Genomic DNA, 23933 nt, shown 5'->3' with positions numbered 1-23933 from the left:
TTGTCATCCATCCCACGCATCCCTGGGGGAAATAAACGCAGCAGACCAGAGAGAGAAGAAGACGAGTCAGAACAGTCAGAGGAGCCTAGCCGACTGTAGCCTCCTTCATCAGCACTGGAAAATGACACCGCCACCCATTAGTCCTGGGTCAAGTAGTGTTTGGAAATAAGTCTGAGTGTTTATTTTAACGTGCCTGTTGTGCCAGATGGGTGGGGTCTGCCATATAGAACAATACAATCACTGCTTGAAAATTTTGACTATTTGACAGTGACTTTAGTAGCTTATACTGTTCTGTGACACGATCTGAATTATCCTAATGAGGAAACCCCTTTCATGTTTTCCTCCAAGTTGATTAAGACAAACAACAATTATTTGCAAATACAGTTGGACCCATGTCTGTCAGCCATATTCAGCAGACACCACAGGCTGCATCCGCGTTCCAGTCCAGTGAGCACAGCTCCTTCAGTTCCTTGTTCTTTCCACAGTGATATGAAATTAAATCTACAGTAAAAGCCAGAGGGATGAATCAAACATCATATATTCCATTGAGCTGATTCTGCATTGAGCCTTTGAGGCGCTAATAAGGTCACAGCTGGTTATTCCTGATGGTTCTCATCCAGCTTTCTTTCTGTCCAGAAAATATACCCCTCTTTTCTCTCCCTCTGTCTCCTGCTCACACACATACTGTGTATGCATTTGTGTATACGGTACATACTCATGTATACTATCAGGTCTTGCACATGCATGCAGATATGCATTATACATGCACATACACATGCACAAATACATATATTTATCCATCTTGTTCTCGCCAGGTGCTTTGAAGTCCTACCTGCGGGAGCTCCCAGAGCCATTAATGACCTTTGAACTCTACAATGAATGGATCCAGGCTTCCAAGTTAGTGTGTTGTCAATATAATGCCAATCACTGCATTTGTGGTTCCACTGATAATGTTGGAGTTTTCTTTTAAACTTTTAAACTCTGTCTCTTTCTCTTTCATTTTTGAATTTTTTCATTATGTTAAATGCATCATCCTTATATTATGCAGTCCTTTCGCCTGTAAAACTAGTCTTTTGTGTTGTCCTGCAGCATTCAGGACCAGGACAAGAGACTCCAGGCTCTCCTCACTGCCTGTGAGAAGCTACCACCGGCCAACGGCAACAACTTTAAGTGAGTCACTTTCACTCTTTGTGGCCCTCTCCTCTCCTCTCACCTCCCTGTCTCCCTCCCTCCCACCCTCACTTCACTCTGCAGTGCCTTTTGATTTCATTTCCAGTCACCTTTCACCTCTCAATGTCTCTTTGCTCCCTTAAATCAGGAGTGGCACTGAACTGAAGAAAAACCAATCCCAGCTTCCATGAGGCCGGAATAGTGCGCTTTTAATCGACATCTGCCCGAAAAAAAGATTGACTTCTGTGTGAAAGGGTGCTGAGAAAGGGGCCTTAGCTTATGTGCTCCCCTGTTTGCTGCTGGATTAAGGCGAGCCTGGGATATTTGTTGAGGGGCTTGTCTTATGATCAACAGAAAGGAGGGGAGACCGGGTGTAAGGAGAGGCAGGGGCAGAGGGAGAGAGATGAGGCAGAAATCGAAAGATACTGCAGCACTTGTCAATGTCATCATTGAATTGCACAAATAGGGCTTATTTTTAGACAGTCCTCCTCTGTGAAGACCTGTCAGACCTGTCGCCATGCTCGCTGCTCGCTGGAATGAGCCGCCTGATGTTCACTCAGCTATAGTTCAGCTCAGGATGAGTCATTCAGTTCAGCAGCTCTCTGAGAGCCACAGAAACCCACTAGCCCATTTTTGTGTCTTAGAGACCCTATGAAGACACTGAAAATGGTAATAATAGTATACCATAATGTGTTTGGCTAAGCACTCCTCATTGAAGACAAGTGTTGTTGAAGCATACTCTCCTCCTTTCCTAGCCCTAACACTGAAAATATGCATTAATTAAATTATTATTCACATGCCGGCTATTTTGAATTCTCGAGGGTGGGAAACTACCTGGAAGAGCAGCCCAGCTCTGTCCTACTGTTGTGTACCAAGATACCAAGATCATGCAAATTATTTATCATTTCACAGATTTAAAAACATATCAGAAATGAATGGATCCGGAAGGATTTGAATTTGGCCTATTATGGCTTTGAGTCCTAGCTACCTAGTTAGCTAAACTAGCTAATAACTTCCCTGCTAAATTCAAGCAGTCATTGTTCCCGAAATTGCTAGCTAATTTGAACTGTTGGGTCTATTTGAAGTCCTCACTTATGTGTTGAAGTAATGATAGTTTTATATATATATATGCCAATCTTCCAGCCGACACCCAAGTGTTCAAGATGGCCACTGTGTGAATAAGGTCAATTGGCTGTGTTCACTGATTAATCTAATCTCTTCCCTGTATCTCTGTTAATTTTAACAGGTATTTGATCAAATTCCTCTCCAAGCTGACTGAGTACCAGGATGCAAATAAGATGACCCCTGGAAACATCGCTATTGTCCTGGGCCCTAACCTGCTGTGGACACACAATGAAGGGTAGGACTGCAGTGATGCATTTACAGTAATCTATAACAGTATCATCTATAAGGCAAGACACCAGACTGCATCCTTGGTTTATTTTCAAGTGACTCCTTTTCAAAATGCTTGCAAAAAACCTGCTAATGGAATCAAAGGTACTATAGATCCTATTTTAATGAAAGTAAGCCAAAGTAAAAGTTAAAAAGCCTTAATTTCTATGGCTACTCAAGTCTAGCAATAACAGCTTTTTAAGATGTTCAAATAAAAAGTGTTGCAAGGTACCTTGCTGTCCTTGTATCATCCTGTTCCTTCTGTAGGTGAATAGCAAGATATTCAGCCAGACTGAGACAGTCTCATATTGATTGTTTCTTATGTGAAAAATATGGTTTTCATGCTTTTCATCATTGACATTTTATTATTGGATCAAGAAGTTCGACTGAATGCATCAAAGGGAAGGACGCTGTGTCCACCGGGAGCATCTCTTCCCAGTGCTGTCTTCATTTTCTCATTTTGTCAGTGGAAAGGATGCTGTTGATGTTCCTGACATCGCTAAGAGCTAAGAGATAAGCATGTTCTAGTGCTCAGAGCACCAAGTGCTACGAATAAAAAACAAAAAAAGAGGTGTCCAGTAGACACAGGGCTTCACTGCTGCTCTGTTCAACACAACTCCAAGAGACAATTCATAATTGGATATGCATGATGATCAGTAGGCAGTTGGGGAAGGGTGAAGGACGACTCCTTAATCTCTGTGTAAATCTTACGAACTCGTTATCACGCCTTAACTTTTAATTAGTATTTTAATAGCCTGCTTTTTGAAATGGTTTTAATTTTCTAATTTTAATGCTTCTTTAATATAATGAAAATGTATTAAGCACTGCTTGATTTTTATGATCCAGACAGCTACTTTGACTTTTCTGTCCCATCAGAATAACTCTCTCTCCTTTCCGTTGCCCTGCACTGCAGCAACATCACAGAGATGATGACGACCGTGTCCCTGCAGATCGTTGGCATCATTGAGCCCGTCATCCAGCACGCCGACTGGTTCTTCCCTGGAGGTGAGGAGGGAGGCTTTTCTGTCCACCCCTTTCTGTCTCACTCATCCATTAGACTTCATACTGCATTGTTTTTGTGCTCACATCACCAACCTGTTCCTTTAGTAATCTAAAATGGAAACTCTCTCTCTCCACTCTTGGGTAAGAAATCATAAAAACCTTCAAAAGTCATGTGTTTCAAGTGGGAAACAGAAGATCATTTGAAACAGGAAATCATATATTTTTCTAACAACTGTCTCCCTCCATCAATTAGGGAATGTCAAGCACTGAGGCTACAGACAGCATGTGAACTGAGGGGATCTGAAGACTCCCAGACATTCACAAATAAGATTTATTTACACTGTGAAAGCAATGAGATCAATCCTCTGCAAAGCTTTATTTAAACAGGACATAATTCTGCCTTTTTATTAGTAGTTAGTCACATAACCCTGTGTATACAGTACAGTAGTGGATTTTGTTAAGTTGGATATGTTTGTGCAAAAGGTTACATGCTTTTCAAGTGCAAGTTTAAATTTTATTGGGAAGTACCAAGGCTAAGAATATGTTATAAGACTTTTTTTCTACAGTGGAGGATGACAAAATTACAAAATTATTTATTTATTTAATCCGTTTCTTCCCTCTCTCGCAGAGATCGAGTTTAACGTCACAGGGAACTACGGCAGTCCGGTCCACACCAACCACAACGCCAACTACAGTTCGATGCCGTCTCCGGACATGGATCAGACAGACCGCAAGCAGAATGACCAGAGCCGGCGGCCGCTCAGCGTCGCCACGGACAACATGATGCTGGAGTTCTATAAGAAGGACGGGTATGATCCACCTCCCTCTGCTGGGGTTAGACAGTGGAGCGGGGAGAGGCAGCTGTGTGCTATGGAGGGCCAGGAGTGTTCAGAGTTTCAGTCCAAACAAACACTACACCAGGTGATTTCACTGATTAATATACCTTCAGCCAGGGAGGAGGAACTCATCAGTGAAATCACCTGCTGTTGCCTTTGGTTAGAATAAAAACCTGCTTACTCTTGTCCACCCCTGGCGCTTGGTTTCCCATTCCTGCAGTGGACACACACACCGCAATTTGGTCATCCCGCCCAAATCTAGAAGACAGGCGAAATGTGTAAGACACATCTACTCTTACAAAGTAATTGATTACATATTATTTCTTTATTACAGTACTTTTTAAAGGACATTTTTCTAAATCTCATTTTGGAATAAAACCCTTCATTCTCTAGTGACTCTGACTCTGATTGATTGAGCAACTTTGGCACTCAATCAATTCATGACATCTTGTTGTGTGTGTCCACCCTAACCAGCATCACCCCACTCATCTAAACCTTCCCATTGATTACTCCCACACTCATGTCACCCTGCCTCTGCATTAATCAGCAATCCTGCTTGTCAACTGCCCCGATGCGCTTATGCCTTCAGCATGGATCCTAACTGACAACTTGTAACTTTTCCTGTATCAGGTTTTTAAGGATAGTTGGACATGGACATGCTAGCTTTGAGCTTATTCTACACAAGGGCAATGAAAGACATAAAGTTTCCAGATGACTACTTTTTGACAGGGTTAGGTCCATGTGAAGTAAGGAAGAATTCCTCGCTGATCATGGCAGTCTCATGTGAGAAGTGAACTCAGAGAAGAGTTCAGTTTCCCTATCAGAGGGACAGAAAGGATATCGCTCTTTATCTACCTGCCTGCGAGCTCTCTAAGCAGCCTAATGAGTGGGCTGGAAGAGAGAAAGTGAAGGAGAGAAAGAGAGAGAGAGAAAAAACAAGCACGACAAAGAGAATGGAGCACAGAGATGAAGTTTAGTCTGTGAAATGAGGAATCTGACAATCCTTAAGCTGCAAAGGAGGATTAGTTGAAAGTCAGTCATTCGCTTTCTCTCTTTCTCTCTCTCTCTTTCTCTCTCTAATACTTTAATACAACCTCGGTCTTATCAGAGCCTGCTGGTAGTCTGAGCCCTGCAGCCCTGGGACCACAGAGGCCCAGCTAATTAAACCTGGACCGAGCCTGTGTTGGGTCTGATCAATAGAGCTCGGCTTTCATTAGAAACCCACACCTCTTCAGAACCAGCCGGCTCAGGTCAGGGAGACTTCTGCTCCTTTGTAAGAGAAGGTATTTTATTGTTTCAGGTAGATTAGTTTTAGTAATATACATAGTTGAAATTTAATGTGATATTTCAGTTTGTTCATGTTTTTAGTGCACATACCTTTCAGGAGTTAATGAATGATCAACCATCAAAATTGGCTGCTCTGGGGACCCGTAGTCAAAGCCACTTTCTTACAGCGATTTTGCAAACAAGGGAAATTAGATCCAAGCAAGCCAAGTAATTTGCCTGCTTTGCAATTACCAATATTGACAGCAGCTTCACAGAGCAGGTTAAGTTGGAAGTTGACTGCCGCTGAGGTTTGTGCATTGTGAAAAATGAAAATGTTGTATTAAGCATTCCCTGTAGCCAGCAGATCTAGTTTAAGGCTATATATTTACTTTATCTATTAGCCCGGCTAGTGAGAATAATTTAGTGGTAGCCTGGACAGAGTAGTAGTCGGTTACATACAATGAAAAAAGATATGTAGTGCAATAGTTTTTCTCAGAGGTTCTCTCAGAATAATTTGATCAGAAAAAATGGTTGGGCTAGCAACTTTGCTGCTCACTTAATTTAAGACATCCTGTGGTGTGTGTTGACTCTTACCGCTAGTAAGTAAGTGGGCTAGTAAAATAAGTAAAATATCATTATATATGAAATTCTAATCCTCTGATAGTGTGGTAGCGCTTTAAAGATTCTTGGTCTCCTGCTCTGGAAGATTAATATTACAGTTATTACCGTAAATGCCAAAATCTCAGCATGATGCATGCCAGTGAAATGTATCTCAACACTGCAAAGGAACCACGCTTATGAAAGAATCACTCTAATCGAGCTGCAAGAAACCTCTTCTATATTTGTGTTATTTTGGGGGGGATTTTCTCGTATCCATCAGGGAAACTTTGACCTAATTAGCACTAAATGGAGCGATAATTTGCTCTCTGGGTTTGACGTGCTTGAAGCACCTCCGGGAAAGCACATTTCACCCCTCAAATCCCTCTCCTCATTACACTCAGCATGACTCGTGTCCCTCGCAGCCCCCTGCCAGGCCAGCCTTCCCATTCCACACTGCTGCTCCACCATCTTGGCTCATGTCTTAAACCTGTAGCCTGCCAAACTTCCACTGTCGCTTTGATAATGGTGCTGTTAATGAGCTAGGGGAGACTCTCTCCCATGATCTTTACTCTTGTCCTCATTGTGCCTGTCTCTGTCTTGACAATGCAGCATTAGGAAGATACAAAGGTACTGTATTGATCATTTTCCTCTCGCCACCTTGTCATTGGTCTATTCATTGTCCCTTCGTCTCAGCTGTACGTTGAAAGGAACTGTCTCTCATTTGTCATTTGTCTGTTTAATGTTCCAGTCAGGTGTGCTTCAAGTGACACACTTGGACTCCTATAGTTCAATGTCTCCAACAGAGTGGGGTGACAGAGTGTTGCCAAATGGCTGACATGAACAGGCCTCTCTCTGTTTACTTAAGTAGCATCTTTGCAGTGTCTGGCACTGGATAGACTTGTTTTGACCAGTACAAACATCAAGCTGTGAATACAATAGTCTCTTGTTGCTTAGAGTTAGAAACCAGCCATCTACATGGTAAGGATAATTCCTGTTTTTTCATCTGATATTAAGATGTTTCTTTGGCTTGAGAGTAGCTATTTGAAGAAGCCATAACATGTTTCTGAATTCATATTCAGTCCATCCCAACTGTTCTTGTGTTGCAGCTACCAAAGAACCAAACCAAATATTCTAGTTTCTGAATCATAAACTCTTGTCATGCAGGAGAATACCTGAATATCAGTCAAAAACCACATCTGAATATGTCATGAAAAAAGGGAATTATCTATATAAGCAGTACATTGTATGGATGTAGTGTTTCCGTTCTTGCATGCTGTGGATCCTAAGTACAGCCATACAAGACTCTGTGGGTGGAGTAGGGTGACGTTGCCCCTAGACGCTGATCTGGGGTCAGGGTTTTTGTCAAGCACTAATGGTGAAGATTAGGGTTGACGGACAGGGAAGCTGATCCCGAGACAGCAGCACACAAGGGGCAACTTCACCCCGGACGCTCTGTTTAGGGTGTGGAAACCTGACCCCCCCCGCCCCCCACGACCACACACCATCCCTGGATTTGATTGGCTGTGCATCTCTGTCCCACTGCAGCATGGGTGTCAGGGTGATGGACACTTCTTGGGTGTCGCGCAGGGGCTCGTCTTCCACGCGTAAAAGCTCTTCCACGCCACCGAGCGTGCAGCCCCCCGCCCCGCCCTCTGACGCTCTCCTCCCCGAGCCGCCTGGGGATTTCTCTACGTCCCCCTCCCCCACCCCTCCTCCCACTAGCAGCGACCGAGCCAGGTAAGGCTGTTGTGCCCCCTGTCCTCCTGTTTCCCCCCCCGCTGCCCCCCTCACCCTCCGTGTGCTACTCCTCACAGTGCTGCGCCCTGCAACCGACACCAGAACAGCATTGTCTGCTCTCACCCTCCGTTTTTTCTTGTCTGTGATACACTGCTGGTGCCCCGTCCGAAAGCCTCATCCTCTCACCCCGTCACCTCTCTGTGAACCCGGGTGTTTCACGTCTGTTGCAGCATGTCATTTCAAACTGTGTTAACTTTGTGATTGTTCTTTAAGTTCTGGATGTTGCATTATTCCTCATTGTTGAATCTGTAGAGTCATTTGTCGTGTTGTTCAGAGTTAATTTTCTGCTTGGTTGGTTTTCATATCATGTGCCACCCTGCTGGTCGGTTTTGAAGTGGTTCACTGTTGAGATTTTTTATTTTTCTCCAGGTTGGGCTTCATGCCACAAAGTGTGATATAGAAAACGTTGACAAGTTCATCCATAGTTCATTAGAACTGGCTAAGTGCTGCATGTGCATGTCTGTCATGTTTTTTTGCCATTAGTTCAGGCATCATTAGCAGCTTAAGAGTCCATTGTGGCAAGGCACTGCAATGGATAAGGTGACTGACATTTCTGTTTTGTTTCATTCTTGTGTCATAGGAATGTACTGGAAAAGCCTCAAAATTTTCATGTGCACCTGTTCTTTATTTTTATCTCGTTCGTGCTGTTCCCCCTCGAGCCCTTACCTCTCCTTCTGAACGCAACAGTGTATAAATTAATATGCGCCTAATTTCCTCCTTCACAATAGAACAAACTCGCACTCACAAATCAATATATCCCACTGGACTTCTCATAGTGATGATTACATCCACTGTAAAAGTATTTCAACCTCTGAAGACCAGCTCAGTTCCCCATGAAACCATTGATATTTTTATCATTGCAGCTCGGATGATGCGTCCTCCAATTGGTCGGACTCCTGTTATGCCTACCCCTCCCCTGAGGAGGAGCGGCCCCCTCCCCCTTACCCCTCTTCCTCATCTTCCTCCTCCTCCTTCTCCTACCCGCTCCCTCACCACCATTTCTATACCCGAGCACCTCTGGGTACGCACCCCGTCGCTCCCGGCCCCGAGTCCGTGCCCCCCGGCCCGTCCCCTCCCCCCCGCTGGTCTGGCTACAGCCCTCCCCCACTCCCTCCCCTGTGCCCCTCCCCTCAGCAGCTTGATATCAACTCTAACCCCAAACCCAGCTCCCTGCACCTGCCCAAACAGGCCTCCCTGTCCGACGCTCCGCATGCGCCCCCGTCCGAAACTAATGCCTCCGCCATTTACATCAAACCCCCCCTCGTTCTTACTCGTCACGACCTGTTCCTGGGCTCCCCCCACCCCCCTAACACCCCCCTATCTGCTCCCCCTCCATGGGCCGCCTGTGCCTGTAACCGAGAGAGAGGAGCCAAGCTGACTAGGTAAATACAGAACCCTGCTTGTTAACTCCTTGAGCTCGTACTCGCTCTTCTAACACCATAAACACACAGAGACATATACAGAGAGGCCCCACAGGGACAGTGAGGCATGAGAGAGGGATATGGGGAGGAAAAGGAAAGGGTGAGATTGAGCTACTCCCAACAGTGCCACCCTATTTTCTTTATTTATTTCCTTGGGTTTGCCCTACATCTGTGTATCAAGGTGATATCCTTCCATCATGGAAATGAATGCTTTTTAAGAACTGCAACATTTACGGTAGCCTTTCATTATCAATTCCATCTTTAATTTTATAGCCACATATGCAATCCATAACTTTCCATGTTGCCAGGATATTCTGGAGCCGGTTGCCAGGCAACAAAGGAAATTCAAAGCTTTCAGTGAATACCATTATAAAAGTAGGCGTTAATGAGTCATTCCAGTGGGCCCAGTTAGCCCTGAGTGCTAGATTGCAAGATCAGACCTTGAATATGAAAACAATGCAATGATGTATGTTGGAGTGAAACAACATGGAAAGCATGATTACTTATCATTTTGTCTGATATTGGAAAAAAGCCCAAAGATCCTCATTTGCATTGCTTCACGCTGACTCTAAATCCCTGCAGTCTCAATCATCCATCCATGTCTCATCTGCTGGCAGTGGGCGGGGGCATTTGGAGCTGGGGACTGTCAGTCAGACACTAGTATAAACTGGTTATGTTTTGACCTTCAAGCCTTCCTCCCATTGGCATTCTGGCTGCACTATGCTATAAAAGTAAAAAAAACATTAAGCCGTCACGGTTTACTTGGGATTTCTGATTTGCTTCTGCTGCACTGCAATATAGATCATATGTCTGTCTGCAACAGTGGTCACTCAGACAATTTGACATTGAACTATGGGTGCTCTCATATTTTTTTAAGATGCCAAGAGATTTACAGAAACAGGGTCGACATATTAAGTGAGATGCAGGGGGCAACTTGTTATTCATGTGTATTTTCTCCCTCACCAGTACTCTAAAGAACAAGGAGCTGTCTCCGGTGATTGGACAGAAAGGAATCCAGGGAACAGCAGCCTCTAGTGGAGCATCACAGCACTGCGAGCACAGCCCGCACACCCTGAGAAGAGGTAATAAGAGTGTGTGTGAGAGAGTGAGTGTGTCTGTGTGGTCTCATTACCATCCCACAATTGACTCTTTCACCCACTGCTATGGAAAGGCGGTCTGTTCCTTGGCCTGACCACCTGCCACCAGGGTGTCACACACTTCCAGGAGGCGACCACAGAAATATGACATGAACAAGACTATGTCACTTTCATGCTATCCTCTTGCGTTCTTCTTGGTCTCTCCACAGCAAAGAAGCTGGCCCCCATCCCACCTAAAGGGCCTTACTCCCAGACGGGGGCCATGTCCGACCAGTCGACAGGCCAGCCGTCTCCGGTCAGCCTGTCTCCCACCCCTCCAAGCACCCCCTCCCCTTATGGCTTCAGCTACCCCCAGGGATACGCCACTATCGGCTCCCCGGGACAGATCCAGATGGCCACCACCCCGTCTCTCTCCTCCCCACCCTCGCTGGCCGGGACACTCACCAAGGCCCGGCCCACGCCCAAGCCGCCCCGGCAGAGGCCCAGCCTGCCTCCTCCCCAGCCCCCCACCACGCCCGGCACCAGTCCCCAGCCTCTAGACCATTCCTCTGGCCTGCTGGATGGATTGTCTCCTGGGGAGAGCATGTCCACAGGTAAGCATGTCCACACACACACACACACACACACAGTCCTCTTCCTCTTTCAAACTCCTCTTCAGTGTCAAATAATCTGACAGGCAGAGTTTTTCACCTTTTACAGAAACTCAAGTGAAGGGTTATAAAATAGCAAAGCATGCACAATAGCACAGCATATAGTACATAGTATGTTCCATGTAGTGGAGAGTGAACCCACCTAAACTGATTTCACACAACTTTTTAAGCTTGTATAAATCTCTAAAATTCATAGCATGACATAGCTGAAAATAAAGCATAAATCAACACTATGTATATGTATATTTTGTTTCTGTTGGCTGTTGTTCATAGTTGACCTACCTTTTTATTTACCAGTACGTCACTAGTAGGTTCTAACATCTATCTCTGATTCTGTTTTCTATTCTTCCCTTTGTCGACTACTGTTATTGTCTCACTTCCAGCGGTATGAGGCGAGAGGTTCAGTGTGATTCTATTTGTGAGAGGGACTTTTAGGGTAAGCAGGAGTTCCCGTGCCAAAGCCTCACCTCCCCACCCCACCAATCCCTCCGCCATCTTGGCCAAGCGTCAAGCCGGCTCGCACGCTCACAACAGGGTGAAGTTGCCAATAGATGCAGATTTTGGATCAGTTTTTTACATTTCCCTGCTGATGACTAACGTTAGCCAGGGAGATGGAGAAGCTGATTCACAGTCACTGCTCATTGGCAGCCTCACCCTAGAGCCGCTCTTTATATATACCTGTATACATGACTTCTCATTATGTATATACCTATATATAGCTGCTGTGTTCAGTCCACCACTAACCCATTTTGCTGGCCTTTGCATGGTGGCTGAGACTGACGCGATGCATGGCTTTGTGGGCGTGTCTAATGGACCGTCTGCTCCAAACGGGCCAGGACTGACTGCCCTTTTGCTGTCCCGAGACACTCCCACCTTTTCTGCCCTCAGCGCTCCCACCCATGTTATGCCCTGTTCTAGCCGCCCCCTGGCTTACACAGTCACTGCCCTCCACCCCACGGTGTTGTGCCTCACTCCCCCACTGCTGTTCCTCAGTGAGCGCACTTGCTGTTTGTCCCGTGTCCAGTTGTTTTCCATCACACTTGTTACACCGTGAATGTCATCATTCTCACAGCTGAGACCAAAGAAAAAGATGTTATGAGTATGAAATTGAGGTGTACATATTAATTACTACATAACTACATTGATCTTGGACTTTTGTGTTTTTGGCACTGTGTGTTAATAGTATTTACTGACCACTTGTTGTTTGGCAATGTTCATCGATCATGTCTGAAGACAGGTGCAGGCATAACATATTATTTTTATTCATACCGTAACTATGGTCTGGACTTACGCTGACCCACATGCTGTGTGTAACATCATTCAACATCGATGAAGCCACATCTAGAATGATCTGTTTCACTCAACACCTGTATTTTTACCCAATTTAACATTTTTCTCCCATTTCTCTCTCTCGCTTATTTCTGCTCATCCCGTCTCTGTTTCCGCTCTGCCAGATTCTTTCTGCAACTTGGACATCCCCATCATTAACGTGGAACTGGACGGTATTTTTGACGTGCCCCACATTGCCCCCTTCAGGAACTCAGTGGCGGTGCTCCAGTCGACCAAGGCAGAGTCGGAGGAGGAGTCGGAGAGCACAGTGCTATGACACCGCCGAGTTCCCCCGACCTGACGCAACGCTACTGCCGCACCTTCCCACACTCAAACCCCCACACTCATTCATTTACCTTTCACCTCTCTCACTGGTACTGAAGGGTTTCTGCAGCTTCTTTGACGGACACTCCGGATCTCATCATCACACCCAAAATACTTGATTTCTGAGGGGCTCACTCATAAAAACAAGCCCTTCTAGAAAATAACAAAAAAGTCAAATATAAATGTTCATGCTCATGGTCACATCCTGGATTCCATGAGGTTTTTTAGACAATGTTTGTGGGGTGGACTTTCGCTCATTTTCACATTGACTGGATCATTTGATTTGATCTGTGGTGCATTGATTTTTAGGAAACATTTTTTTTTATTTACTATGTTTTATGTTACTTTTTTTGCCTTATTTGATTCACTTGCAATATTGCCTTTAACGTCACATACAAGGCTGGAAATGGGCCGCTGGGTGGAATGAGTGCTCTTTGCTGCTGCTTCTCATGAGTGAATTATGGAAGGAAGAACAATACTAGTACTGTACATCTGTCCTGCCAATACATAGGCTTTCTTCTTTCTCTCACTATTTCTCTCCATGTGATGCCATCTCAAGTTCCTCCTTCATTCCTCGGGGGTGTCCATTCAGATGCCTGTCTCTGGCATGCGTTGGCAGCGACCCCCAAATTTCTGTCCCAACTGAGCGTTCACTGTGAGTGTGCCAGTATGCAATGTGTTTTGGAAAGTGTGTGTGTTGTATTTGGCTAGTGTGTGATGTGTTTGGTAATTGTACTGTATGATGTTGCACTGTTGGTGTTGTTGAGCATAAATGGGAATGCATGTTCTAGACCTTAATTAGAAAATACTACCAGGTTGCAAAGAGGTTAAATGCCCAGTCACAGTTTTCACTATTTACATGGTATTCAATCAGGATATCAATCACTGAATATTTATTGTTTATACTGTACATTTTCAGAGTATATGATATGAATAACATTATAAATCAAATCATATTTTGTAACTACAGTAGAACTATAAAGATACCAATTCCTCCACATAGAATGTACTTGATCTTATCTGGGAGCTACAAAATATATGGGATACATGGTCTATGAAGTATAACAAATGGGAAGGCACCTGCACATCAGGCAGTGGCTTTTGCAAATGCAAAAGGGCTAGCAGGGTGACTTGTACAAAAATGAAAAACCCCATGTTGATTACACATACTTATTTTGGCAGCAAGCAACGTTGCATGGGATTTTTCATTTTCCTAAGCCTTTTCCTAAACGGGGAGCTGAATCCGGAGTAGGGCTGGAATGTGCAGGGGCGGGAAAAACCTTCCTGTCTCAGTGGTTTCAGCTTTAACAAGCGTCTGGAGACTTATCCCCGGCGAGGCCCTGTCACCAGGGTGCTAGCTCAGCTGTTTGAGAGAGACGTTGGAAACTTTTGAGTGAGAGCGTTTTGTGCTTTTGTGCTCATGTGAAGTGTTATGACGTCCCATCATATCATAACAGAGAACCGAGAACTCTCTTGACGCGCTTGCAGAAAAAAAAAGGTGCTTTCTTTTTGTCTAAAAGTTGCAGCCCCAGTGACAAAAGCTTCAGCAGTGTACCTTTCTTTTTCTGACGGTGCATAATGCAGTTTCAATCACCTTCCCATGGCAGTGAAAGCAATCTATAGGAACACTGTATGAGGATACAGATATTTTGGTCTATATTATTGAACCAGAAGCAAGTGAGATGAGATTTGCCTATGTGTATATGTGTTTATTTTGATGAGAGTATTTATACAGATATATTTCCGAATAGTTTTTACAAGGTCTGAAGAGCTGTGATTGATTCCACGACACATGACACTCGTCCGATCTGCCAATTCCTAAAAAAGCATTCAAACACGAGGGACCAGAATTTCACTGCTGTCGCATCAAAACCTATTATCTTCAAAAACTTTTCAGGAATTGAGAAAAACAGACTTATTTTGAGAGAGTGACTACTGTGCATTTTTTTTTATCATGGCTTTTGAGTGGATTTCATGCTCCCCCTGAACATACAGTTTGAGGGAAAATATGAAAATCACCAAAACTGGAGTATTAAGGTTTTGGAACGACAGCAGCAGTTTGTTATTTGCCTTGTGGCGGGCTCGTCATCACCTGTCCAGATTTGTAAGACCTTCCTTTTGGTACGAGTCCTGAGAACATCTGTGCATCCACTACATACGGCCTGAAAGTCGCTACGCTGCTCTACCATTCTCTTTCTTTGAAGTGCGATATTATTCACAGGACTATTGTAAATATAAAGCCTCTTTACATACATGTACTGTATATACTGACAGGGGAGAGATTTAAATATATATATATATATAAAATATTGAATGAAAAAAATAAATATTGATGAACATTCTGACATTATCACATCCTGGTCCAAGCACAATATTGCCAGATTCACACAAAACAACACAAAGTAGACTTCACAGTTATCAGCAGCAAAGTTTATATGGTAGCTGTAACCGCACTGACATAGGCTCAAGGTTAAATCTAGTTTATAGATTTGCTAAATTAGAAATGCTGATAGTGCTTGTGTTGCAGATTCTTTGACCCCTGGAGCTTTAAGAGGAACTCTGCAAGGAAACTGCTGCATCTCCGTCTTTTGTTTCTTTTGACTCTCTAACAGTAGATAGTCTCCTCCTTACCCAACCTGACTGAGATCTATGACATCCGAATGTGACGGTCTGTTGGTTTAAAAACAAGACTGCCATTTTGTTACAAGCAGCCGCACAGTAATGTTCCCCACATTAGAGGTCATTATATCCTCCTTTCCAAAGCAATAACCCAATTCTGAAAAAACAGTTACAGACAGTAGCTACACAAAAACAATTGCATAATGTCGCAATTTCAAAATTATAATGAGCAAGAACATTCTTCATGAGCAGAAAAACAAGAGAATCAAAAGCTGTTCATTAAAATAACTGGATGATTGCTACAATTTATACTAATTAAATTCGTCTGGTTTCAGTCGATTCTGCCAGCTGAGTGAAATCAATACAGCATGAAATGCTATCACCACTATTTATAATTTTGACAAAAAAAAAAAAAAGACGCAATTCTGACAACAAAACAATTTTTAAAAGCTGTTGTTCAAATTTGGTTGTGCCGAGGTGAATGGTCTGTCCTGTCTTCGTCTGGATTTGTGTGTTATAATGTGCTGCTCTTGGTTTAGTACAGAAGGGGCTGTTTTTCAGATCAAGGCTTGTACATACAGTATTCATCTAACACAACTTTATTAACAGTAATCCTGTCAGAGACACTTGGTGAGAGACTCCAGACGCAGTTTCCAGTATTATAGTTTTTGTAAGCATGCCCTTTGAACGCAAAAATAGGAAGGCCTTTTTTGAACTGAATAGGTGGAATGTACTGGTGATAAGTAAAGATGTTCGCCTCATAGGTTGTGATACTGGGGGATCATGTGTGTTGTGGACATAGTTTCAAGTTATAGAGGGTGGAGGGGTATTTGATAAACAGTGTGTTGTGTCCAGGCTTGGGGAGGGGGGGGGGGGGGGGGGGGGGGGGTTATGATTAGACATTGTCCTGTGTGAAAATCAGCAGCATGCTTTTTGACCATGCCTATGAAATATGTCTCATCTTTGGTCCTATATACATGTGCTTGTATTTATTTTTTATATGTGAATAGACAAAGAGCTTTGCAAACCTGAAGAATAATTCAGTGCTACCCTTTTTTTTTTTAAGTCAAACTCCAACTCCCCATCTATTCTGCTAACAGTTTGTTAAAATCATTCATGATGTAATTTTCAACACTGATAGACATTTTCACCATGTATCTTCCTCGTTACATTAATACAGTAGCTTTTCAAATCCTATACAACCTTTGTTATCTATAGCATATACTGTAAGAAAATCACAACCAACTCAAATTATAGCCCACTGCCAAGAAATGGAAATTTTAAGTTGATATGATAGAAGAGAAGGTGACCGGTTGTGACAAGAATAGTACGCTTGCACCTTGTCTAGTTAGTGAACTGAAATTTGATGAAAACAAATCTTCCAAATTCATACCAAAGGCACAGTTTGACTTTCCTGCCAAGCAAGGAAAACTGTGGCGTACACAGGTTTGGTTTTCCCCGTATGAGCGTTTGTACAGTAGATTACACTGTGGTGCATGCAGCCATTGCAAATACATCTTCAAACATCTTTTTTGCATAGTTTAAGTTCCAAGTAATGGGGGCCAAAATAAAAATGGAGGGAATGAGTGATCAAGGGATCTTTGTAGACTTAAAGGCCCTTTGTGTCAAACTGCGGTGACGCTGTGGAAGCTCTTTAAAGCACGGAGTAAAGAAGAAATGCCTTTTCTTGGACATGCTCTCTCCCAGTCACCAAGTGGAACACGGTGTGTACTGTAAGATAAGAAATAATCCTCATCCGAATGTTGAAACTATTAAAAATGTTTTTATATTACTTGGATTTTCTGTGTTTTTGCTATGAATTGTTTGTGAGAGGGAAAAATGAATGATGCTCAAAGGTCAATATATGAATTTATTAGGATTTATAGGACAAAACAGAAAAGGGCTCTGGACTAGACAATAGAACTGAGAAAATACCAGCAATATATTACACAAGTGTTGGTATAAAACTGTCCAAGTGGATCGATTTCTCTCTCCTAGGAAGCCCTAAGTCCCCAGTCCCATCCAAGGTGCCTTGGTGGAGGCCAAACATATTCTGTAGAGGCACAAATTTGAGTTACAAGATAAATCTGACAAACATTACTTGCAACGGCAACACTGACACCCAAACCAACATGCAGACGCCTCTGCCATGATGAGCAATCATTGTGTGTGAGAACTGTACAACTTGAAATTAACCTTAAAACCTCTAACATTCAGTGATCAAGTCATGGTATGCTTCATGCAACGAATGATGCAATAAAATCCATGCAGAGAGAAAATTTTAAAAATATCATGCAGGTTAAATGGCTAGATGATGCATGCTGTATTAGTGACAGGAGTCAGATTGCATGTACAGGAGGTAGATGAAACATGCTGATGGGCCCATACCTTTGACCTTTTGGCCAAAAAACTAAACTGTGGTAGGACAGCTGCTTCCAAACACGTGTCCTTGTAAGCAGAATATACAACATACAGTACAGTGTGACTTTGTGTAGCTTTCTTGCCTTTAGCTCTTTCCTTGAGTATTTGATTCATCACAGAAATTGACACATTTATCATGAAGGCGTCAGACATCAGTAATCTAAAAAAAAAATCCTTTAAGATGAATTACTAACCGCTAACTATCTCCATTGAAATCCTTTCTCTGTTTATTCTAAATCCAAAATCCACTGGGCGGTTCCTCTTACCAGAGTCCATGACGATGTTCAGGGGGGAGTGGTAGGTCTGCAGGTACTGCTGTGGGCTCTGCAGCTCCTCTCTAACCAGCAGCTGGACTAGGACCTCCTGAGGGACCATCAGCCCTGGAGCCTCATCCAGCACTGACCCAGGAAGAGTCTGGGAATACATTTAGACAGGAAGAGAAAATCTGATTTTTAACCTTTTCTGGTTTTGATTCCTCTGTTAACAGAGCCATGAGAAGATCTGATCTGTGGCAAAAGAAAATAAAATCTTTTATATTGATGGAAATTCAGACTTAGAGAGATGGACAGATCATAGTGAGATGGTGGAGGTTAGAGTTATGTAAACACTATCTAAATATAAAATGATTTAAGATCATAGTGAGATGGTGGAGGTTAGAGTTATGTAAACATTATCTAAATATAAAATGATTTAAGCTCTGGTGGAGAGATACCCCCTACTAACTAATCTGATCGCAAAATATCTATAAAAATAAGCCCTACTTAAAAAGAAGAGTCTTCTATGAGCCTAAGAGGCACCTGGCTAAGAGGCACCTGGCTGATGAAGAACCACTGTTTACAGTATGATCCTAATGAAAAGCAAACGCACCTTCTTGGATATTTCAGGGTGTTTGCTCAGCTTGTGGAGTGCTGACAGGACAGAGCAAACCAGAGTGTCTGTGGTCTCTTCCTCAGTCTCATCCCCAAGCATCCTGGTCTGCACAGTCACCACCTTCAAAGAAACAAACAATCAGTCAACCAACATACTGTATATACAGTATATCCACTACCAGTCAAACGTTTGGACACTTTTTCACATATTAGAATGAAAACTATGAAATAACACAAATGGAATTATGCAAAAGTGTTAAATCAAAACTATCGTATATTTTAGATTCTTTAAATTAGCTGCCCTTTGCCTTGATAGAAAGGCAAAAGCTTTGGAAAGAAATTCATACATAGGCATCAACATAGGCAACGACTTTCAGATGTGTGTGTGTATGTAAGGGATAATGCCCGACGAGGTGTCCATTATCAGGAATTAATGGACGACGGGGAGGCCAGAACCTCCATTGCCTCCGCGGAGTCCATTAATTCCTGATTATGGACACCTCGAAGGGCATTATCCCGCTTATACCATGGTCACTTGCCAAAGAAAAAAAAAATAAGACCATTAATTTATATTTTCATGCGTTTTGTAATCAAAATCTAAAGTTTTTCACAAGCCATAACTCAGTTTCCCTGGTAACACCTGAGGGTTTGACTAATACCTGAAACAATCATTACCATCCCATAAGGTTCTTATGCAATGGAAACGTTGTTCACTACTCCAGCAAATAGGACGAACCTTAGATACGACTTGGCAGCGGGAGATATTTCTAGTCCGCTCAGCTCATAGAACCCTTTGGCTCAGCTATGAGCCAGAAAGCTAACGTTATGCTAGCAAGATTCAAAGTCAATAACATTGCGTATAGTTGACAAACAGTAAATATAATTTGACCGTATGTTTAACAACAAGACTAGCTAGCTATCCAGCCATGTCATTGTCCCCAAATCAATATCAAGATTTTCACGAACAAATCAGGCTCAAACGGAGGCTTTGACTGCGTCCATGTTGCTATGGTTACTCATTTTAGATACAGGCTGATACTACGTAGCCAGCGCATTAATTTAGAACGGTGAACAGACAGTTTCACTGGAACTACTTATGGACATCCTGCAGCCAATCAGAATCGAGTATTCACCCAGACCATGGTATAAGTAATAATAGTGTATATACCATTTAATTCGTAAGGAAAATATATGTGCTTCATTTTACAGCAACTTAAAAAAAAAAACACAAGTAAAGACAAACAGCCAACCTTGTAGCTCCACTGTTGGAACAGCCTGCTTGAAGGGCTATGAGCCATGAACACAACCTTGGGAGCTTCCAACAAGATGCTAGACATGGGGGTAAAATTATTGAGTATGGTGCATAAAACCCCAAAAGGTCAAAGGTCAGGGACAAGGTTCTAGTATTTTGTCAGCCCAGGACCTGAATGAGAAAAATGCAGGTCCACAACTCAGTTTGGGGCCCAACCCCTTTACAAGAAACGCTGGTTCAGGGGAGAAGCCAGGTGGGGAGTCATCTTAAAAGGCATGGCCGCAATGAGAGAAAATATTCATTAGTCATTAAGCAGCAGTAATAAAACATTTAAGACTGCTGCTGTGCATTTAAAGTCTTTAAAAGCTATTTCCTGAGTGCAGGCATTCCGTTCAAGACATTACTGATAAGGACCTTGGCAATATCAACAGCTCAAACAAGAGTCTTATGTACACATCATCATAAGTTGTTGTCATTAGTACTGATGCTGATACTATCAGTACACATTTGAACATAACCAATGCTTGCTGCACTGGCTGTGTAAGGTGAATTTCCATGAGTCAGTGGATAAATTGGATTTTAATGTATAGTATTAGGTGGCACAATACATCACAACACATCACATTGTAGCACATTACATCATATATAGTATTTATCTGTAATACAAGGAAGTAGTTTTACCTGTCTGGCTGTTGCTGCATGTCTTTCAGGTCTTTCAGAACAGAAACCAGAACCTCACTGGAGGACTAGAAAAGAGCCAGACAAAGCAAACTTTAAGAAATAGATCTCACATCATGAACCTTCGTCATAGATGGATGCTATGAATAGGTATTAAAACTTACCTCAATAATATGAAGCATGCAGGATGGATAAAGTAAGAGCAGGCCTGTGATATGATCCCATTTGTATCGCCTCCGCAAATGAAGGTTCAGCTTTTCATAATGTGCTGTGCAGAAACAAGCAACAATATATCAGTTTTTAGGAACCAGGCAAATGCAGAAAATTGAAAAACTGAAGAGCCTGGATAGATGAAAGCCTCGCTCTCTTGTCAACATGTACCAAACCTTCCTAGCACTTTTATTGCCAGCTTTCTATTCTGCTCTTTTGTGGTAGAATTCCCTATGACACCTAAAGCTTTTACAAGCATAGCCTGCAGACTCATTCACGTGTAGAGGTGTGAAAGCTATAAAAACACTCAGACCGGGTAAACAAGAAAGCCTTTTCTTGCAACTGCCTCACATTTTTGTAATACAGGATTTCATTTTCTAAAAGCGTAGGCGGAAAAGGGGTTGTGAACTGTTGGAAACTTCTTCAAATTCAACAAGGATAAAGGCAGGCAAGTAAATTGATGTTTCTCCATATATTTTCCCTGAAATCTATTGTTGACAAATAGATTGCATGTATAAAATATGGAATATCAAAGGGGATATCATCGCCCTTCATTCCCCCTCAAATCTTCCCCTGGCTATGAAGTATTACGAGGATTCCATTTAACTGGTTGACCCCACAGACTGATATAAAGAGTGCATTGGCCACTGATGGGAATGAATCTCGTCAGTGAAATGGCGATGCCTTGTAAATCCGCCATGGAATGCCCAGGCTCTCGATCTTAATAGCTCTTAAACGCTGTTCTAAGGTAACAGTTGGCTAACCTGCCAGGTCCGTCCTGTCGGCGAGTCGCTGGGGGAGGCCTGCAATCACTATGAGCCGCTGTAACAGGATCCTCTGGTGGGACAAAGAGGAAGGGCATTAGAGGACCTGCTGAGTGGGAGAACAGGATTATGTATAGAGAAATGTCAGACCTCCATTCACGCAAACGTGTGCAGTAGGTTAAGGTGACTGTGCCACCATGCTCTGTGACGGATAATACACGTACACACACACACACACACACACACACAAAGGGAATGTCATAGTCACAGGTGCATTCAAATTATTAGCTTACATTTCAATATCATATGAGTTGTCATTAGTTGTACATAACCCTAACCCTAACCCTACTGCTCTCTGAGGCAATTACTGATACCCAAGATGCACAGCAAGACCCAATCCCATGACAGCCCAGGAGTGCTGCATGTGTGGGCAGGGCCAAGAAACTCAATTCAGACAATAAATTGTGTTCCCTGGTTTCTGAAACTACTGCCCAGGACCCAAAATGGTTTGTGGGACCTTTACTGATGGGTCCACATGTCAAAAAATGACAGGATTTAATGGATCTAAGGGTAAGAGACTAAACCTGTCATTTTGTTTGCAGTCTGAAACACTTTTATGTCCCATGTTGTCCCCTCCTCAGGCTGTAGAGCAGCCTCTCCTGCACTCCTGCAGTATTTTCTCGTATCTCACAAGATTGCCAGTCAGAAAGGGAAGTCTCTATGACAACTGATCCCATTCTCCTCTCACAAAAAGCAGCTCTCATTTAAATATGAAAGCAGGAAGTCTTCTAGTAAGTGAGTGTAAAACCCTGGTGTGTCACACCAACACACTGTTGGCAATGCCCTGCTTAGGACTTCCATCCTAGGCATGTAGCCATGACCAAAGCATTGCAATGTATAAGCGATAACGTTAGCCAGATAGGCCTATACATTTTACAGTTTGTCATTGTCCCATGTCAGTGTCATATCATGGGGAAACTGTCATGTTGTTTCATAAAAAGAACCATCTGATACCATCAACAAGTCTATATGATTGTTGTTGTGGCAAAGATTCTTGGGCCTTAATTTACATTTTTCCCATCTGTGCGACAGTCAGAGAACTATTCAGAGTTGATAGGCTATCTATCAGACAAGCACAGAATAAAAAGTGCGAACACAAACCTCTCTCATTTTCCCGTAAGACACGTCAAACAGTGACATTCGGGTTTGAGACTCTGTCTCTTTCTTTTTCGTAGATTTTGAAGAACCGTTATTAATTTTCAAGGAAGCCATGATTAGCAGGGATGTTTGGCTTTGCGCTGCCTTCGGGTTACCAGGCAACAAGTTCAGCGAGTGACGCGTTTGACGTAACATATGACGATGGGAGACTGGACGCAGCGTGTGGGTCCAAAACGGTCGTTTTAGGCTGGCTTTACACGGTGAAACTTTCACGCAACTAGTTGCAGGTTGCAAATTGCACGAAACATAATTTCCATGCAACTTGACAGTTACACGAAGCAATTAAAAAATAACGAGTCTCATGCAACACGATTTAATAGGCTAGTTTATTTCACTAAAATTAGCTAGCTAGATTGGTAATTTTTTATCTGTCGTATTTTTTTCCCACTAGATTATATCAAGCGGGAAGTGTCATTGTAACTACTTTGCATCTGTGTATCTTATTTCGTATCGTTTTCTCGCTGGATAATATCAATTCGGACGTGTCGTATCGCTTTTTCATCTGGCACTAGCTGGCTACTTTGCTTCATAATGGCTGTCCCGGAGAATAGGAAGAGAGCTATCGGTGCAATAAATGCGTATTGATATGCTGGAGGAAAAAACACGACCTAAAAAGGCTAAACGTCTGTGGGTGAAGGACTGGCTAAAAGAGAGACCAATGGATCATTTCACACTCTATTCAAGGAGCTTGATCCAATGAGCCTCCGGTGAGTGCATTCTCCCTTTGATTCAAGGAAAATAAATAAATAAATAGCTCTTTGTTGCCCCACCTTGTGACATATGAAATTGTAGCTTGATATGTGATTGTATTTTAGATAACAGCTCTGATTCTCATCAAAACTTTAGAAAAACCAACCTTGCATGAAGTCTATGAGGATAATCTCCTTCTGAAGCATCCAAGAGACCATATTCTGTTTTATTATTTTGTTCATTTTGGTGACAAGCCGTTGTGGGTTGAAATGATACTGCATCAACGGTAGTTTGCCTAGCTCACGTTTGTTTGCTGACAAGGCTCAGC

The 23933-nt window shown here is 42.9% G+C and overlaps 2 protein-coding genes across 2 annotated transcripts in view; one reads left to right on the top strand and one right to left on the bottom strand.

The window, feature by feature from the left end:
• LOC139637990 (rho GTPase-activating protein 44-like) overlaps positions 1 to 12837 on the top strand; it is a 59681-nt gene extending 46844 nt beyond the window's left edge. The window contains exons 12-22 of the mRNA XM_071512000.1: positions 816 to 897; positions 1090 to 1170; positions 2417 to 2530; positions 3476 to 3567; positions 4193 to 4373; positions 6876 to 6893; positions 7812 to 8003; positions 8927 to 9445; positions 10451 to 10566; positions 10791 to 11174; positions 12686 to 12837. Coding sequence (XP_071368101.1) covers positions 816 to 897; positions 1090 to 1170; positions 2417 to 2530; positions 3476 to 3567; positions 4193 to 4373; positions 6876 to 6893; positions 7812 to 8003; positions 8927 to 9445; positions 10451 to 10566; positions 10791 to 11174; positions 12686 to 12837 — 1931 coding nt within the window. The remainder of the gene's footprint in view (positions 1 to 815; positions 898 to 1089; positions 1171 to 2416; positions 2531 to 3475; positions 3568 to 4192; positions 4374 to 6875; positions 6894 to 7811; positions 8004 to 8926; positions 9446 to 10450; positions 10567 to 10790; positions 11175 to 12685) is intronic.
• Positions 12838 to 17507: 4670 nt separating this feature from the next.
• Positions 17508 to 22983, bottom strand: tex47 (testis expressed 47). The gene is made up of 10 exons (XM_071512005.1): positions 22859 to 22983; positions 21698 to 21770; positions 20888 to 20991; positions 20727 to 20791; positions 20044 to 20122; positions 19250 to 19258; positions 18792 to 18914; positions 18154 to 18338; positions 17892 to 17951; positions 17508 to 17556 (listed from the first exon to the last, which is right to left on the bottom strand). Exons 1-10 carry the CDS (start codon positions 22967 to 22969, stop codon positions 17508 to 17510), a joined length of 858 nt encoding a protein of 285 aa, XP_071368106.1. The 5' UTR covers positions 22970 to 22983.
• Positions 22984 to 23933: the final 950 nt, after the last annotated feature.

This window comes from Centroberyx affinis, unplaced genomic scaffold, assembly GCF_046629955.1.
Source record: "Centroberyx affinis isolate AG114_WGS23_722 - 3 ecotype Tasmania unplaced genomic scaffold, CSIRO-AGI_Caff_v1 ptg006025l_1, whole genome shotgun sequence".
Taxonomy (NCBI): Eukaryota; Metazoa; Chordata; class Actinopteri; order Beryciformes; family Berycidae; genus Centroberyx; species Centroberyx affinis.
This window is presented reverse-complemented; position numbering and strand designations above follow the sequence as displayed.